The 20,030-nt window shown below is 46.0% G+C and overlaps 1 protein-coding gene across 8 annotated transcripts in view; it reads right to left on the bottom strand.

Moving 5' to 3' along the window:
• The window catches only part of CHD7 (chromodomain helicase DNA binding protein 7), a 509,619-nt gene that overhangs the window by 94,208 nt on the left and 395,381 nt on the right, over positions 1-20,030 (bottom strand). For all 8 annotated transcript variants that reach the window (XM_029591355.1, XM_029591364.1, XM_029591363.1 and 5 more), the window contains one exon: positions 1,431-1,686. In XM_029591355.1, the coding sequence (XP_029447215.1) occupies positions 1,431-1,686 (256 nt within the window). The remainder of the gene's footprint in view (positions 1-1,430; positions 1,687-20,030) is intronic.

Raw genomic sequence — 20,030 nt, 5'->3', positions numbered from 1 at the left:
TGGTTTTTGAGGCCCAGACAAGCTGTAGAATATTATGGTGCACAAAACTGTTAAGCATTGTGCTGATGCTTTCCTGCCAGCAACTGTCCATAAATGGTACAAAATGTATATAAAGGATCAGGGCTCATGACCATGGAAAAAGGCAAAGCCCTGAGCTCTCTTCAAAGTACATGAAAATCCTCCATTAGTAATGAACATTCATCAACATATTGAAAAAAGCATATAAGAAATAAAAACAGTTTTGGTAAACATGTGTTGGTTCAAGAGTTTATAGGGCCTGGAAAAATCACGATAATCTGAATTCTTTACATGGCAAGCATCAGATATAGAGCCAGGTACAGAATGTATTTCCTCCTTGGTATATGGGCAATTCAAAAAATAAATTAAATGTAGATTGTAAGCCATGTTTTGTTCAACAATGCCATATAATACTGTGGGGCACAACACATAAAATGTTCACTTTATATTAAACACAAATGGAGACAGGAAGGATCTTTCCAGGGCAATGGAGCAACAGTAAAGTGAATCGCTAGCAGAATGTAGATTTACATCAACATGTTATGTGATGTATGTCTTTTCTCTGTGCTCGCTGCTTTGAGCTTTTTACATTTTTTCCCACTAAAGTTTAACAAAATTTAAAAAGTAGTAAAATATGCAACAGGTGAGCTTACCTTTGTACACTCACTTAATTCAAGTATAAAAAAAAGTAAAGCAGGTTAAAGCTGATTTCTTTTCTGTGCTGTCCAAAAAAAGCTACTTTAAGCTGAAGAAATGCTGCTCTCTGACTGGCAAAGGGTTAAGCATCTTGAAAGCTACAGTACAGTTACAGATGAAAGCAACATCTACGCAGTAGCAGCCATGGATCCATGCTATGGTTTATTGGTAGAAAGGATGAAAAAGTAACATTGGAGAGAGAAAAATAGATGGGAAGCCTAGAGATGTGAAAAACAGAGTGTCTCAGCTCCTTGACTGCCCAGCTTAGCATTGCTCCCCCTAAAGCTCACTTTCATTCCATTTCAAAACTTGATGATCCTCTTTAAAAGCTATACATGAAATGCTGCTCATCTTAACACACAAACTCTGGTTGAACGCAGCTCCCCCCATCCTTTCCAGAGTTTAACTGTACAAAATCCAATAATGCTCAGAGCGAGCACAGGATTAACCCCAGTTTATTCCTCTCTCTCTCTCACCTACTCCTCTATAATTTTCCAAACAAACCAATTTAGTTACTCAACAGGGACCAGTGTTATTCTTGAAATGAACGGGAAAACAGCTTTCACTTTCTTTGTAGTCACCACTGTCCAATGTTGACTTGCTACACAACTACATACTAGCTATCTTTGTGTGAGGAACAAAGTAAGAACCCTATAATCACTCTAAAACTAAAGACATACTTGGCCTTAGTTTAAGGACCAGGAGACAGGACCTACCATTTATCAGATATGGATGATTGCAGCATTTTCTTAGCTCCATCATAGTGTTCAAAAGGTTAGGTACGTTAGCTTGACCACCACCTTTGGAGAGGAATGCAAAGTTCTTCTCCAGGATTGCACGATAGTATTTCTTCTGAATGTTTGTGAGCTCCACTTCAATGATGGTTTCTTCTTTTGGGGCCAGATTTTTCTCTACATCTTCCTTCAGGCGTCTCAGCATCATTGGCTTTAGAATACCTTGGAGTTTTTGAACCTTGAAAGCAGATCTTCAGTAAATAAATTGATAGTAACCACACAAAAACTTCAGCACAAAAAAAAAAGAGAAAGAAAAAAACCTTTTCTACACAAAATACACTTATGCACTATTGCTGAACAAACTATTATAATGAAGATATTAACTCATCAATACATTAGGCACTTATCAATCCACTTCTGGAATACTGGGCTCTGTTTTGAGTACCCATCTTCAATAAGGCTACCCAAACACTGAAAATGTACAAAGAAGGACCACAAGCTCATGTGTCAATGGCCTATTCAGACTAGGGTTATTTACTTTACAAACAAAAGTTAAGAGAAAGCAAATGTTGCTTACCTGATGTAACAGGTGTTCTCACAGGACAGCAGGATGTTAGTCCTCACAAATGGGTGACATCGAGGATGGAGCCCACCACGGAAAACTTCTGTCAAAGTTTAACAGAACTTTGACTGGCCCCTACTGGGCATGCCCAGCAAGGCACTGACCCTGCAGCCAGCAGGGGTCTCCCCTCAGTCTGATTTTCAAAGCTACAGGCAGTGCCTAAAAAGTAAAAATAAAACGAACCCAACACCGCGGGGTGGCGGGCGGGTTTCGTGAGGACTAACATCCTGCTGTCCTGTGAGAACACCTGTTACATCAGGTAAGCAACATTTGCTTTCTCACAGGACAAGCAGGATGGTTGTCCTCACAAATGGGTGAGTACCGAGCTGAGGATGACCTGACTTGCACCAAATGTACCCAACGGCGTGCAACAGGCACAACAACTGGGGTGTAATTTGGGAAAGGGCATCCGCACCCTACCGGGCAGGTGGAAGGGTGTTGGTACGTCAGGTTGGAAAAAGGTTACGCAAGACAGATTGGCCGAAGATGGAGTCCTGTCTTCCAGCTTTGTCCAAACAATAGTGGGCTGCAAAGGTATGGAGAGAACTCCAGGTTGCAGCTTTGCAGATGTCCGGAAGCGGCACCGATCGAAGGTGTGCCACTGACGTCGCCATGGCCCTCACAGAGTGTGCTTTAACACGGTCTTGAAAGGGAATGCCAGCTTGCTGATAGCAGAAAGAGATGCAGTCCGCCAACCAGGAGGAAAGAGCCTGCTTACCCACAGGTTGTCCTAACTTGTTAGGATGGAAAGAGATGAATAATTGAGTGCTCTTCCTGTGAGAAACTGTACGGTCTAGGTAAAAAGCTAGAGCCCGTTTACAGTCCAGGGTATGCAGAGTCTGTTCTCCAGAGTTGGAGTGGGGCCTAGGAAAAAAGATAGGTAGTACGATAGATTGATTGATATGAAACTCCGAAACTACCTTAGGCAAAAATTTAGGGTGAGTGCGGAGTACCGCCCGGTCCTGCAGGAGCTTAGTGTAAGGCGGATAGGTAACTAGGGCCTGTAATTCACTAACCCTGCGAGCTGAAGTAACAGCCAAAAGGAATAACACTTTCCAAGTGAGATATTTCAAGTCACAGGAGTGCAGAGGTTCGAAAGGTGGTTTCATGAGACGACCAAGAACCAGGTTAAGGTCCCAGGATGGGGCCGGAGGACGCAAGGGTGGCTTGAGATGGAGCAAGCCCTTAAGGAAATGTGTGACCAGGGGTTGTACTGAAATAGGACTACCCCCAATACCTTTATGGAAGGCGGCTACCGCACTGACATGCATTCTTATAGAAGAGGTTTTAAGACCTGATTCAGAGAGATGCCATAAATAGTCCAAGAATTTAGAGATTGGACAGGAAAGGGGATCAAGGGACTGAGAAGTGCACCATGATGTGTACCTTTTCCATTTGTATGAGTAAGATCTTCTTGTGGAAGGCTTTCGTGAAGCTATCAGGACACGAGAAACGGAATCTGAAAGGTTAAATGGTTGAAGAACTAACCTTTCAACATCCATGCCGTCAGGGACAAGGCTTGGAGGTTGGGATGGAGGAGGCATCCGTCGTTTTGAGTGAGCAGATGCGGGTCCTTTCCCAGAGGAATGTGCCTGCGGATGGAGAGATCCTGGAGTATGGGAAACCATACTTGGCGTGGCCAGTAAGGTACTATCAGGATCATGGTTCCTCCGTCCTGGCGTAGCTTCACGAGAGTCTTTGACACAAGAGGAAGTGGAGGGAATGCATAGAGCAGACCGGTCGTCCACTTGAGGGAGAATGCATCTCTCGGCTGAGAGTGCTGGCTCCGAATGAGAGAGCAATAATTGTCCACTTTGTGGTTCTGAGGGGACGCAAAGAGGTCTATGCGGGGAAAACCCCACTTTCGAAAGAGAGGTCGCTACGAGAGGGTTGAGTGACCACTCGTGTGGTTGGAAGACACGGCTCAGCTGGTCTGCCAATACATTGTCTACTCCCGGCAGGTAAGTGGCCCTGAGGTACATAGAGTGGGAGAGGGCTTCCGCCCAAATCTGCGCAGCCTCCTGACACAGAAGGAAGGATCCTGTGCCTCCCTGCTTGTTTATGTACCACATGGCCACTTGGTTGTCCGTCTGGATTAAGATTATCTGATGGAATAGATGATCTTTGAAAGTTCGGAGCGCATAGCGGATTGCTCGAAGTTCCAGGAAATTTATCTGGTGTTCGGCTTCCTCTTTTGACCATAACCCTTGGGTTTGGAAGTTGTCCACATGGGCTCCCCAACCGATGTGAGAAGCATCGGTGGTTAGGATTACTTGCGGATCCGGTGGGAGAAAAGGTAAGCCCTGAAGGAGGTTGACCTGAGTCGTCCACCAGGTTAAAGACCGGCGCAGCGCTTGTGTAACAGTGACTATGGAGGACAGAGGCTGAAAAGCTTGAATCCATTGGTGTCGTAGAGTCCATTGTGTTACTCTCATGGCTAGTCGGGTCATGGGAGTGACTTGAACCGAGGATGCCATGTGTCCTAGGAGAATGAGGAATTCGCGAGCAGTGGCAGTGTGTTGAGACTGGAGCTGGCGAGCCAGGGATATTAGGGTATGAACCCTCTGATGAGGAAGGTAAGCCTTTGCCTGTAAGGTGTCCAAGTCTGCCCCAATGAAGGATAAGGTTTGAGATGGGACTAAGCAAGATTTCTCGTAATTGACAAGAAACCCTAAGGAAAGGAGTGTTTGAATTGTCAATTTGAGGGAGGATTGAGCAATCTGTTGGGTGGAGGCCCTGATTAGCCAATCGTCCAGGTAGGGGTAGACGTGGACACCTTCCTTCCGTAGGAATGCTGCTACCACTACGAGACATTTGGTAAAGACTCGTGGAGCAGATGCCAGACCGAAAGGCAATACCCGGTATTGATAATGGTCGCGGCCTACCAGAAATCGCAGATACTTGCGATGGGATTGTGCGATCGCTATGTGAGTATAAGCGTCCTTTAGGTCGAGAGAGCACAGCCAATCCCCCTTTTGTAGCAGAGGGAGCAGTGCGCCCAGGGTTACCATCTTGAATTTTTCTTTTTGAAGGTATTTGTTGAGGGCTCGAAGGTCCAAAATGGGACGTAGTCCCCCTGATTTCTTTGGTAGTAGGAAGTATCTGGAATAGAATCCCTTCCCTCGCTGAGAGGGAGGGACGGGTTCTATAGCATTTGATTGTAGAAGAAGAGATACTTCCTGTTGTAATTGAGCCAAATGGGTGGTTAGACTCCACGCTTGAAGAGGCGGGGAGTCTGCCGGAAGAGTTATGAAGTTGAGGTGGTAACCCTGTGCGATAATTGCTAGCACCCACTGATCTGAGGTGATCTGCAGCCAAGCTTGTAAAAAATGGTACAGTCGACCTCCTACAGGGATGTCTGGAAGAGGGGTTTGGCATGTGCTCCCTACAGGGGAGTCAAAGGCCAGCCGCAGGCCCAGGAGGAGGGGCTACAGTAGGCCTTTGTTTCCTAGGCTGACGTGGCTGAGGTCTGGTAGAGGATCGAGCTGGACGAGGCCTGGCCGATGGAGGATAGTAGCGACGTGGCCGAAAGAACGACTTTTTAGAGTCTTTCTTAAGTGGTTGTTTGGAGGAAACCTCAGACGGAACAGAAGAAAGTTGTTTCAGCGTCTCGTGGTGATCTTTTAACTCAGCTACAATTTGCTGAATTTGTTCTCCAAACAAATTGTCCCCTAAGCAGGGTAAATCCGCTAAACGATCCTGGACCTCTGGGCGAAGGTTGGATGACTTTAACCAAGCCCAACGTCTGGCCGAGATAGCAGTAGCTGAAACTTTTGTGGAAGCATCGAAGATGTCGTAAGCTGTTCTGATCTCGTGCTTCCCAGCTTCCAACCCTTTGTTAAGAAGGGCCTGAAGCTGTGGCTGGTATTGGTCAGGTAATGTATCAGCGTAGTCTTGCATCTGTTTAAGGATGGTTCTGTTGTATTGAGTCATGTAAAGTTGATATGAAGCTATGCGTGAAATCAACATAGCTCCATGGTACACTTTCCGGCCCACACTATCCAGGAATTTATTGTCCTTGACAGGTGGGGTGGAAGAGTGTGGCTTTAGACGCTTGGCCTTTCTTTGTGCGGACTCAACCACAACAGAGCGATGATCCAGTTGAGGCTTTTGAAAGCCTGGTGCTGACTGGACGAGGTATGTGGAGTCAGCTTTCTTGTTCACTGGTGAGACAGATGAATGAGACTCCCAGTTTTTCTTTAAAAGATCCAGAAAGACCTGGTGAATGGGGATGGAAGCGATGATTTTTGGAGCATCCAAAAATTGAAGCAGTTCCATCATCTGGTGTCTGTCATCGGTCTCAGATTGCAGCTGAAAGGGTACAAGTTCTGACATCTCCTTTCAAAATTTATAAAGGAGAGATCCTCTGGAGGAGATCTTTTTCTACTCTCTGTAGGAGATGGTGGAGAAGGTAGATCTGTGTCAGAAGATGTATCATCACCCCAGGTATCGTAGGGATCATGTGGGGGTTGAAGCCCTGAAGGACCTGGTTGAGGATCCGAAGGCATCGAATGAAACCTTGAAGGAACCGGTGCTGCAATCGGTACTGGGAATGGCATCGAGGGTTTCGGGGTTGCCGATGGAATCGGTGCCGGTTTCGGAATCGATGGAGCCGAAGGATAAATCGGTGGAGATATGCGAGAAGGCACCGATTGGGACCACCCCGGAAGGGGGGAATCACGAAACGGTGTTTCTCCTGCCGATGAGAATCCTGTCGGAGACGGTGGAGTTATCGGTGCTACTTGGATCATCGATGGAAGGGCTTGTACAAGTGCTTCCATAGGTGTAAGTATCGGTGCCAGCGCTTCCACCAGAGGCTCGGTGGCCCGGTTCCCTCCTCGGTGGCGGAGTCGGTGCCGGGGTCGGTGCCGGTGGAGGTTGGAACCTTTGCATCGCTTTCTCGATGGCCTCCTGGACCAGCCGGTCCCAGTTCTGCCCGGAGACCAGGGGTAACAATACCCGGCTCGACGGGAGAGGGAGGCTGAGGAAGAGCCGGAAGGGACCACCGTAAACCGGTGGGATCACGGCTCCCACACCCGAGAGGGTGAGGGTTTCCTCGATGCCTTGCGAACGAGACGTGGACGGTGCCAAGTCTGATCGAGGCCTCTTAGTCGGTGGCTCGGCCAGTTCAGAGGTCGATGACTGTGGATCCTCGACGGGCCGAGACTTGTGCCGTCGATGGCGATGCTTGTCCTTTCGATCTCCTCGCCATCCGGGGAGGGAACAGTCGACGGCCGAGAAGTCATCGATGGTGGACGGTCACCGGAGGGTTGACGATGGTGGTGCAACTTCGACGGTGCCGGTTCCGATGACGTCGATGCTATCGATGACGTTGGGGTGGGTGCATGGAAGAGGAGCCCCATCTTCTCCATCCTGGCTTTGCGACCCTTAGGTGTCATTAAGGCACATTTGGTGCAAGTCAGGACATCATGCTCACTACCCAAACACAATACACAAACCCTATGGGGGTCTGTGATTGACATAGTCCGGGTACAGTCCGGACAACGACGGAACCCCGTCGCCATGGCCTAAGGCCAAATTTAGCCGCGGGATCGGTAAGTGCCAATAGGCCTCAAGGGCCAAAATCGACGGCAGTCGATGAAAAAAACGGCAAAAAACCTTACCGGTTTCCGCGAAGGTGAGAAAAAGTTGTCGAAGGGAGACCCTGAGGGGCAAAATTTCTTCGGAAGAAAAACCGAATTCCTGTCAGGAACGTGGTAGCGAGCTCCTTTCACCGCGTGGCAACTGCTTGCGCGAGGAAAAAAGAAGACTGAGGGGAGACCCTGCTGCTGCAGGGTCAGTGCTTGCTGGGCATGCCCAGTAGGGCCAGTCAAAGTTCTGTTAAACTTGACCAGAAGTTTTCCGGTGGTGGGCTCCATCCTCGATGTCACCCATTTGTGAGGACAACCATCCTGCTTGTCCTGTGAGAACACATTTATGCTATACAAAATGTACCAGAGGTTCCTACAAGGTTATATCATCTTTTTTGCAAAAACGGCAATGAACACTCTCTAAGGTTCCCCTGTTTTGATACTGAAAGCCTGTAAATAAGGCAAGATGGGGACATAACCTTTTACAGGTGGTCTCTACTCTCTGGAACATCATCTTTGGGTTAGAATTTATATACCTCTTAAAAGAGAAGACCTGAGGGTGAGTTTCCAGGTCTGCCTCCCTCTGCAATTTCCTGCTTTTCTTATATAGTGGGACATAGGCCAGATTCCTGCAGCTTTAAACTAGCTGGAATAGAGATCTATAAACCCACCTTTTAAGATTGCTTTAAATCTTACCACTGGCTCTACTGAATAATCAATTGGCTGATCAACATTGAACCCATCTAAAATCCACCTGGGTTTACATTTTCCTAGTCATGGCTCAATGTTAATTCAAGCCTCTATTTGTTTTTTGTCTGTATCTTGTATCTAACTAAACTATAAGCTCCAAGGACCAGGGACTCTCTTTATGTATCTCTATACAGCACTGTATCCCACCTGGTAGTGCTACAACACAAAGATGATTAATAATAAAGGGGCTAGAGAACTGCCACCATGTTCAAAAGGATGGGACTTTTCTTTTTTCTCAAAAGTAGTGAAATTAATGGAACATTTTACAAGCATAAGAAGCTATGGCTACAATAAAATTATTTTGAAAAGTAAAAACTGAACAAGTTTCCAAAAGAAAAAAAGTATTGGTTGGTATACAGATAGGGCTACATTAAGGAAAAGGCCTAAGTGATTTAGAGATCACCAAATTTGGGTCTGGAAGGAATTACTTTTGCGGCTGCAGAAATGGCTTCAGAAAAGGAATATTAGTTCTTACCTGCTAATTTTCATTCCTGTATCATCACAGATCAGTCCAGGCTCTTGGATTTTGCCTCCCTACCAGCAGATGGAAACAAGAGAAAGTTTCACTGACACTGTACATAACCCAGTGAACCACCTGCAGTCCCTCAGTATTGACCTGTACACAAGCCAAGATGACAACAATCACCATAAACTTCTAAGCAAACTCCCTCCCCTCCAACGAGCCAGAGGAAGGTGAAGTTACTGAAAAAAACAATGGAGAACTTGTTTCTCAAATTTAACATAAGCGATCAGCATTGGAAACCTCCGACTCCGCACTATACACAAAGCAACAGTATGAGTGGCGGACGTTCCCCCCCCAGTAATTGAGCGGATCTCTGGACTGATCTGTGGTACTACAAGAACGAAAATTAGTTGGTAAGAATCAATTTTCCTTTCCCTGTACGTACCCAGATCAGTCCAAACTCCTGGAATGTACCTTAGCTCCCCTTAACTCGGGTGGGGCCTGGAGAGTTCCGCTTGTAGAACACTCACCAAAGCACATGGAAGCCAGAGCCCCAATATCCAGGCGATAATGCCTACCAAAAGTATGCAACAACTTCCCAGTAGCTGCCCTGAAAATAATGCGGAGACACCTGTTGTGGCTCAGCCCAGGAGGTCACCTGAGAAGTGTGTGCCCCTAACCTTTCTAGCACCCTTTAAAAGCATAAGTTGATTCGATCGCTTCTTTCAGCCACCGCACAATTGTGGCCTTACCTCCCTTCCTTGAACCACTCCACAGAACAAAGAGGTGATACAATCTACAAAGAGGTGATCTGATCTATGGAAATAAATAGTGACTTTTAGATACCTCAACAATGCACGCCTCCCATCTAAGAGCCTAAAGCTCCCCCACGTGAGGCATAGGGGAATCCAAATCCGGAAAAGCTGGAAGTTTATTTATTTATTTATTTGAAGCTTTTATATACCGAGGTTTAGCACATGCCTTCACCCCGGTTTACATTGGAACGAAACAATGATACATAGAATAATTTGAGAAACAAAAGTATATGCAACTAGCATATGGAGAAGGAAGTAACAGGAAATAACTAAAAAATAATTTAATTAAAATAACGAAAAAGAAAATAGAAACGAAAAACGAGGAAGGTATATACAAACTCGTGCTCTGAATACAAGAAAGTCTGAATGGGAAAAGAAGGAAATGAGGGGGGGATGGGGTAGGTAATGGAAGGAGGAAGGGGTAGGTATGCGGAGAAGAGAAGAGGGGAGAAGGATGGGAAGCTTAAGGCATCACAATTGTGGATTGCTTAAATCATTGAAAGTCTGGCTGAAGATCCAGGTTTTCAGTTCTTTTTTGAATGATTTATTTCGATGATAGTGGTGAGGTAGCATGTAGGGCGTTCCAGAGTTTAGGCCCCGCTATGGAGAGAGCTCTATTTCTGGTGTTAGTAAGCTTAGCCATGGGATATGTGGGTATTTCGAGTAGACGTTTTTCAGAAGTTCTGGTGTTCCGTTGAGGTTTGTGGGGGTGGAACATTTTACTGACTGCGGAGTTAACTGAATTGTGTAAAGCGTCATGGATGATCGTCAGGGTTTTGTATTCAATTCTCTGAATGATTGGTAGCCAGTGTAGGCTTTTTAGTATTGGGGTGATGTGATCCGATTTTTTATTTCCGGTCAGTACTCTTGCAGCGGCATTCTGCAGTAACTGCAGCGGTTTTAAGGTGGATTTGGGGAGACCTAATAACATTGAGTTGCAGTAGTCTAAGCTGCTGAAGATCAGGGATTGTAGAACTGTTCGGAATTCCTGATGGTGGAGGAGCGGCTTTAGGTGTTTTAGTACATGAAGTTTATAGAAACCTTCCTTGGTTTTGGCTGCTATGTGTGTTTTTAGGTTGAAATCTTTATCGATCCATACGCCGAGGTCCTTTGTTGAGCTTTTTAGAGGTATGGATATGTTGTTGATTAGAAGAGAGTTGTGGGCAATGGTTTGGTCTGAGACGTTTCTTCCAATGAGGATACATTCAGTTTTATTCATGTTTAGGCATAATTTTAACTTGTTGAGCATGTTTCTAATTGTGGTTAGGTGTTTGGCAGCTGTGCGAAGAGCGTCTTCTATTGAGTTGGTGACAGGTATGATGAACTGAATGTCGTCGGCGTACAGAAAGAAAGTTATTCCAAGACTGGAGATGAGGTGGCAGAGAGGAATTAGATAGATGTTAAAGAGGGTGGCCGAAAGGGCAGAACCTTGTGGTACACCGGTGTCTAGAGGGAGGGGTTTTGATGAGATGTTGTTCATAGTGACCTTGAAGGATCTGTTATTTAGGAAGGAGGTGAACCATTTGAGGGTGAAGCCGGAGAGGCCGATGTTTGAAAGGCTAGATAGAAGGATTTTGTGATCTACAGTATCGAATGCCGCGGAGAGGTCTAGGAGTATTAGGAGGTGGTTAATCTTGATGTCGGCACTTCTTAGAATTTCATTAGATAGGTTGGCGAGAGAAGTGTTTCCGTGCTGTGATTTTTTCTAAATCCGTGTTGATTCGTGTGAAGTATGTTGTATGAATCAAGATGTTCGTTTAGTTGGGATAAAACAGCTTTTTCTGTCAATTTGGCTAGTAGGGGTAGATTGGATATGGGGCGGTAGTTATTTGGGTCTGACGGATCTAGGTTCTTCTTTTTTAGAATGGGAGTGATGGTTGCAGATTTTAGTTCGGTTGGGAGTTCGCCTTCTTCTAGTGATTTGTTAAGATGGCGGCTAAGGTGGGGGCGATGATATGTGCCAATCTTTGAGGTTCCGCGTCGGGATTGAGTCCAGTTCATGACGCCAGGATTTATTTTATTTAGCATTTTTTCGGCTTCAGTGATGGAGACAGGGTTGAAATGTGACCACTGGGGTATATTCTTAGATTCTAACCAGTCTTCTGTGGTAGTAGAATTGTTGAGAGAGCTTATTAATCTGTTGATTTTGTCATTGAAGAACGTGGCGAGGTTTTGAGATAAGTTGGTATCAATGTTGAGTGGGTAGTAGAGTTTTTGTCCTCTGTGAGGTTTTTTACGATGTTGAATAAGGCATTTGAGTTGTTAGAAGAGTTTTTAATCTTTTGGCTGTAGTAGTATCTTTTCGTGTTTGAAATCGTGCTTTTATAGATGGCAAGGTGAGTGCGGTATCTTTGTTGGTTAGTTGGGGACATCGATTTTCTCCATTCTTTTTCCAATTTTCTGAGGTTAGATTTCATTGATCTTAGGTTGGAGTCAAACCACGGGTTTTTTGTCGTTTTTTAGTTTTCGCTGTCTAGTTTTCACTGGGTTTATATTGTTGGCTGTTAGTTTGGTTAGATGGTGCCAAGACTGAGTTGCTCTCTTGGAGCTGGAGAGGTCGAGGTTAGAGATTTGTTTTCCTAGTTCTTTTTGTAGTTTGTCTGGATGAAACTGTGGTCTGAATTTGAAGGAAGAGGAGATGTTTGCATTAGTTGAGATACTGGGTTGTAGTTGAGATTTACAGTGGATGAGGAAGTGATCAGACCAGGGGACTGGGTTGGCTGAGGTGTAAGTATTTAAGAAGTGGTGGCTAGTGAAAATTAGGTCAAGAGTATGACCCGCTTTATGAGTATGGGTGTTCACTTGTTGAGTCATGTTGAAACTAGATAGCATGTCCAGAAGGGTTTGGCAGCTATGAGTTTTTTTGTTGAGGTCTGTGTGGAGGTTGAAGTCGCCCAGTATAATGGTAGGTTTTTTTGTGCTGATGTTTGAAGATAGGTATTCCAGAAGGGGGGATGGGTCATCTTCTAAAGGTTTGGAGGGCAATAGACTAGGCATATTTGAAGGTGTTCTGAGTCAAAGAGGGCGATTTCGTATTTCTTTGGTAGGTTGTTGGAGATTTGTTTGATTGCGAGCACTTTTTTTATTATTAGTAAGAGGCCACCTCCTCTTCGGGCTTTACGAGGAAAGGAGAACAGGTCGTAGTTGTTGTTAAGTAGTTGGTTTACGAGAACTTGGTCGGTGGATTTGAACCAGGTTTCTGTAATAGCTATGAAGTCTGGATTATTGTCTTGAATTAGGTCATTTATTAGGATATATTTTTTGGTTAGGGATTGAGCGTTTATTAAGAAGAAGGTCAAATAGGTTAGGTTTCTGAGGTTGTTCTTTAGGGGGATGTTGATGAGATGGTTGGATTTTCGTTGCATATGGTTCATGTTTGAGTTGCTTGGTGGTGTGTTAGGCTTCCTGTTTTGAATGCTTGTTGTCGTAGTTTGTGGGTGTTTGAATTGAGATCTTGAATGAGAGACGAGGTTATTGTCTTCATAGGATTGATGAATGTATGGTGGGGTAGCTAGATAGCGTTGGTAAGAGGCGTCATGGAGGGGTCTGGAGAGATAGAAGGTGGAAGCGGAGACGTTTTGGGTGGGAGACATTGGGAGTGTGAAGAGAATGGGAGCACGAATGGGTAGGTTCCTATTGCGTGCGACGCCAGGCACGTGATGATTATGTACGAGCTGTGATTTAAATTGCCCTTTTAGGCGCGGCAATTCCGAAGTCATCGGTGGTGCTGATGTATATGGGTAGACCTAGACCGGCACCAGTAGGTGAATTGCTTATAAGGCCTCGTGACTAGCGGAGGGCTGCTGGAGGTATGGCAAGACTGAAAGCCTTACCCCGATGGGTCACAGAACCGGATGCGCGGCTCTGTCTCCAGTTTGGGTGGATGAGGAAAAGACTTGACGGACGGTGATGAGGTAAGAGTGAATGCTGGAAAGGCTGTATGTGAGGATGATTGAAGGATATTTATGTTTCAGACAGTAGACTCCTATATCACTGTACCTTACGGTCAGCAATACTTAAGGGATATCACTTTAGATACTTCTGTGTATAATGGTCGGGGCTTCCTCGGGGCTGTACGAAGGGGCGAAACAAAGGGGCAGGCCCCTTTGTTGCGCTCCTTTGGTGCGCGACGCTGGCGCGCGGCGCCGTAGGGAGAGGATTTTTAAACTTCCCTCTGCTGCTGTCTGATTGGCCGGAACGGGCTGGTGGGCGGGACTTCGCGCCGTGGGGCTGCTGCTCTGTGAGGTCGGCGATCAGGCTCGTCGGGGGGAAGGGAAAATTTAACAGGCCTTACCCCGACGGGTCTGGGCGCCGATCGCGCAGGCCTCCCTCCTCCGAAGAAAGCAGGTGTCAGCTTCAGGTTTGTATGAAAGGGCGGCTGGCAGGCAGACAGACGCAGCGCCGGAGGGAGAGGATTTTTAAACTTCCCTCTGCTGCTGTCTGATTGGCCGGAACGGGCTGGTGGGCGGGACTTCACGCCGTGGGGCTGCTGCTCTGTGAGGTCGGCGATCAGGCTCGTCGGGGGGAAGGGAAAATTTAACAGGCCTTACCCCGACGGGTCATTTTGTTCTATCAGTCTGTCTGACTGATAGAACAAAATGACCACATATTAGGCAGAAAAGAAGGCACCATGCATAAAGATACCCCCAAATCAGACATCTATAGGAAGGGATTGTGGAGCTCCAAAATTCTCCTGGCTGAACAAATAGCCATCATAAAGAACACTTTAAGAGTGAAGTCCTTAACCGTAGCCCTCTTTGGTGGTTCAAAGTGAGCTTCACACAATCCTCCTAGGACTAGATTCAGATTCCAAGAAGGACAAATGCTCCGCATTTGAGGACACAAGTTTTTAGTAACCTGAAGGAACCATATAACATCCAGATATGCAAACAGAGGATAAGCTTACACCTTATCCTGGAAACAACTCTTTAATTCCAAGGTCAGTCCCTTGACCAGAACCTTCCTGTAGAAAAGCCGAAATATGACACCGTAGCCTGAACAGGCTGAGGCTGCACTCAGTCAAGAGCAGATCAGGACTCGAGGACCCTCCAAATTCACACATATGTCAAAGGATGTAGGTGGCTACCCAGCCTGCAATAAGGTGGAAATAACTGCTTCAGAATATCCCCTCCATCTCAGTTGTCTCCTCTCAGAAATGAAGTGTGAGACATAAGTGAGCTGCCTGACCCGAAGAGTTTATAGATGTCTGAACCTTAGCAGCCCATCTATGGCCATGTTGAATAGATCTGGAAACCATGGTTGACATGGCTACTCCAAAGCTACCAGGATGACATTGCCCAGACGTTTCTCTATTTGTCACCAGAGGCCACAGAGGGAAGACAAAGAAGAATCCCTTGAGTCCATGGAAGCACCAGAGCATTGATTCCTTCCATACGGTGTTCTCTTCGGCGGCTGTAAAATTGTGATGCTTTGGTGTTCTCTTTGGTTTCAATTAAGTTCATAAGGGGATACCCCCATCTTCCGTGAATGAGACACATCGCTGCCTCAGACAGCTCCCATTCCCTGGAGTCTAACTTTCCACAACTGAGAAAATCTACCTAAGCATCCATTCCGGCACCTAAGCCACTCCAAGTGCTGCTCTGCCCAGAGAATCAACTCCCAGGCCTCTCAAGCCACCACCTGATTCTTGGTTCTGCCTTGACGGTTGATGTAGGCCATGGCATCACATTGTCCTTTAGAATCTGTACTGGATGACCGCATAACCATGGCAGACAGGCAAGCAATGAGAAATGCACCTCTGTTGTCTCCAATTAATAGACCATGAGGCCTCCTGTATCAACCACTGGCCCTGCGCCGTCTGATCTTGACACACTGCCTTCCATCCGGAGACGCTTGCATCAGTGATGACTTAGCCAATCTGGAACTTCCAATTCCGCACCACGCTCGAGATTAGTGAGAGTAAGCCACCACGAAAGACTGTCCCCTGACTTCCCCCCTCTAATGGAAGAAGACAATGACTCTTCCAATAACAGATACCAGTTGCAGAGGCTGTATATGCATAAATGCCCAATGTATTAATTCTAATGTCGATGCCATAGAACCCAGGATCTGTAAATAGTCCCAGACCCTGGGCACCAAAAGCTCTAGCAGATGCCGAATCTGACTCTGCAATTACAGCAATCTCTCTCTGTGAAAAACACTCCGGCAGCGTGTTGAACTGAGCCCCCAGATACTCCAGAGTTTGAGAGGACTAAATGGCTAGGTTCACCACCCATCCTAGAGACTTCAAGCACATCGGTACCTTTTATACAGATTGTCAGAGGTCCTCTGATTTTGCACAAATGAGCCAGTCGTACAGACATGGGTGCACCAACACAACCTCCCTTTTGCAATACTGCCACCACCACCACCATGACCTAGGTTGAAGGTACGCAGAGCCGTCGCTAGACGAAGGGAAGGGATCGAAACAAAAAATGTTCCCTTAGGACCATGAACCTCAGGAATCTCTGGTGCTCTGGCCTGATAGCTATGTGCAGATATGCCTCTGTCAAGTCGAGAGATGCCAAGAACTCTTCCTTGCGAACCGCCACTATGATATAAAGAGTTTCCTCTGCCACTGGCTCCTCTTATTCCCAGTCTAACTACCCCTGTTTTATTGTAACTTTCGCTATCTTCTTGGTTATGTTAACGTTATTTCTCCTTGTTCCATGTAAACCAATATGATATGATCTGTATCATGAATGTCTGTATAGAAAAGCACTAAAATAAATAAATTAATTAATAAATGATGGACCGCAGAGTTGGACTTTGGAATCTCCATACAGAAACATGGAACCTTAAGAGCCGCATTTAACTTCTTTAAATCCAATATTGTCCAAAACTTCCCTTCCTTTTTTTTTTTTTTTGGAACTATGAAATAGATAGAACATAGGAAAATTGGCTCTCCCCCCCTTTTAAAACTTGCCTCTGGGGCATTCCACTGAAGGCCAATTAACTTTTGAATTGGATACGAGGGGGAAGAAATAGGATGCTTAACTTAAATTGACCTCCAGGCACACTGAGCAAGTTCAGGATCTGAGCCAACAATTCAGGCCACACTGACCGGGTTCAAGGTCTGAGCCGACAAAGTAAGCAAGACATCTCTGTGAAAAAAGAAAAAAAATTCTGAGCAGAGTCTGATGCAGCTCTCAATCAGATGTAATTTCTCTCTCTTCTAGACGTGAGAAAGCCAAATCCTCATCGGAATCCTCTGATGTCTCTTGATCCACATCCCCTTGAACATTACCAGGGACAGCCTCCCTACAGCGTTTGCCTGCCGTGACTGAAACAGGAGGCTCACGCACACAATCCCTACATAGTAGGTTGCATCACCTTCACTGGGCATCCCTGCAGAAAGGTCTGCAGGCCCTGGAAACATTCCACCCAGGAGGAGGATGGATCTATACTGGAGCTCATAAACCCAATCTTGCTCTCTCCAACCTCTCTCTTGTGGAAGTTTCTGCCATCGGGAACAAGGGGAGGAGGAGAATGGACTATTGCCTCACCTCCCATTCCACTCCCCTCCAAAGACACAATAGACAGAGGAGATGCAACATGAGCAAAAGCTGTAGTAGTCAAATCACTGAGCATTTAAACAGCACTGACACAAACGGAGAGAAAATGAGGATTGAACTGCTCTCAGACAGCAAGCCTCGTAGATAACAAGGTACTTGGACTTGTTCATCCATGGCACCTAGCTCTCCTGAACTTTGGCTCTAGGTGGCCCCCTACACGCATACCAATTCCACCTGAGTTTATGTGGACATCCCTTCAATATGCGCTCAAGACTAGGTCGCAGTCATACGCACAAGAGTACTTGCGTAAATATGTGCAGCAGTCTAGGTTGCAGTCTTATGCGCTCAACTACCTGTGCAAATACTTGCCCTCAAGTCCCTAATAAGCAAAGCCTTCTTGCACCTTCAATGTGTTTAAGCCTGGATCTGTTCAATATCTGGCACTGAAAATCACCAAAGGCTTTAAATACTTCTCAACAGCTTAGGCCTCTTGCCTCCCTGCCAGCAGATAGAGACAGTTTCACTGATACTGTACATAACCCAGTGTGCTACCTGCAGTCCCCTCAGTAATTCTTTGTCTCCAGCAGATGGTGTGAAGACCTGCAGTCTGGAGTATAAAAAAATAAAAAAAAAAAGAAAAAGACCAGCCGAGAATCCCTGGAAACTGGGGTCGCCAGCATCCCCCACTGCCTGTTCCACTAAACAAGCTTTGTGCATGAGCAAATTAAAACCAGAAGACATCTTCCAGAACCAGAGACTCCTACTTGGTACAAGTGCCTCTCTGCACCTCCATGGGATAGAGAACCGCTGGCAATAGTTGAGGAGGGGATTCCCACTGATGCTGACAATGCTAGAGAATCGAAAATGGACGCCATTCCCACGCCGACAGGGCTCCCCTAAAGTACCTTCCCCACCAGGGATGCACACAGAATACAAGCCGTCCTGAATTTAGGTGCGACTGTGAGTCTACACATGAATGGCACTGTCTGCCTCACATCATTGCCATGTGGCCCGAGCAGCGCACCGCTATCACCACTCTTTTTACCTGAACCAGAGGAAACCCACAGGTGACCAGTTAGTTCTGAAGCAGCAATCAAGGACCTGAGTAACCGACAATGATTCCACTGCCTTCCCGGTTGCTCTTGCTGTAACTAGCCCCGGAACAGAAATTCAATACTTCCCTGCTCAGACAGGACCAGAAATGCAGGGATGCCAGCAGAACCAATGCTGCCTCATGGGGCAATGGGCATCCGGATCACCAGACATACACCCCACGGAATCTTGTAGCGAGCAGCCATCAAGGGTCACTAATCCCCCTACTCATCACCTCAAAACAGGGGGGATGGCTCCACCAGGAACTAACAACCCCCTGAGAGGGGCTTTTTCTTTTTTTATATACTCAGGAGTGCACTTTTTTAACAACATCTACCATCTGCTGGAGACAGAGAATTACCGAGGGACTGCAGGTGGCACACTGGGTTATGTACAGTATCAGAGAAACATTCTCTGCTTCCATCTGCTGGCAGGGAGTCTGGACTGATCTGGGTATGTACAGGAGAATAGTGCTTTATCAACCTCCACTGAGTCATCATGCACAGCACGCTGTTACAAAGCCAGAAGGTGGGTTTACTCTAAGGACTTCTTGGTCTTCTTTTAACTTATCCAACTAGATAACTATCTAGTGCATGCAAATCTATTTCATGCATATTCATTGTAGCTATTCTGAAAAACCTGGCCTGTTTGTGGCTCTCAAGGACTGGAGTTGGCCACCCCTGTTTTAGGAAATAGAGAAATTACTTACCTGATAATTTTGTTTTCCTCGGTATATTTTATTTATTTCGTGATTTTTTATATACCGCAGCACGTTAATAACATCACCTCGGTTTACAATAAACAATAAATCAGCAACAAGCTTTACAGTAGTGTAGACAAATGGACTCAGCACCAATGGTTATGCTCCCCTGCCAGCATATGGAGACAGTCAGATTTCAAAGCAGACATCACCCTAGATACACCCCTGCAGTGACCTCAGCCTTTCAGTATTCTCTTCAAAAGAATACCTACAGTACTGAATGTAATCCACTTTGAAGTGCTGAAAAAAAAAGTGCGAAAAGCAGAATATAAAAAAAATATACATAAATAAAAGCCATTGTGGAATTACTATTGAAAAAAATTGATTTAAAATATTATTAAAAACAGACAACCAAAACTGTACTCAACCAAACATTGAACCCCAGTAAGAATACAGATGCCCTGATCTAGGGATTGGATGATTGCTTATCTGTAATCTCTTGGAATGGATATCCACTCCACGGGCGAAACCTTGGCACCGTTCTTGGGCAGCCATGTGTGGGATGCTGAGTCCATCTGTCTACACTAAGGCAAACAAAATTATCAGATAAGTAATTTCTCTATTTCCTAGCGTGTAACGAGATGGACTCAGGATAAATAGGATGTACAAACGTTATTCCCGATCGGGGTGGAAGGCTGCCCTCAGTCTGCTTAACACCACTCTTACAAAGGCTGCATCCTCTTGGGCCTGTACGTCTAGGTGACAGAACCTGGGGAAGGTGTGCAAGGAGGATCACGTCGCCGTTCGGCAGATATCAATCGGAGGCAGCAGTCTAGCTTCCACCCATGAGACTGCCTGAGCCCTAGTGGAATGAGCTTTAACCTGAAGGTAATGGCTTTCCTGCCTCTACAAAGGCTCCCGTAACCATCTTCTTAATCCAGCAAGCTATGATAGCCCATGAAGCTGGTTCGCTCCGCTTCCTTTCACCGTGAAGGACAAACAGGTGGGGCCATCTTTTGGACAGATTCTGAAACT

This window comes from Rhinatrema bivittatum, chromosome 2, assembly GCF_901001135.1.
Source record: "Rhinatrema bivittatum chromosome 2, aRhiBiv1.1, whole genome shotgun sequence".
Classification (NCBI taxonomy): Eukaryota; Metazoa; Chordata; class Amphibia; order Gymnophiona; family Rhinatrematidae; genus Rhinatrema; species Rhinatrema bivittatum.
The sequence above is the reverse complement of the archived record's forward strand: the minus strand, read 5'-3'. Positions and strand labels throughout refer to the sequence as shown.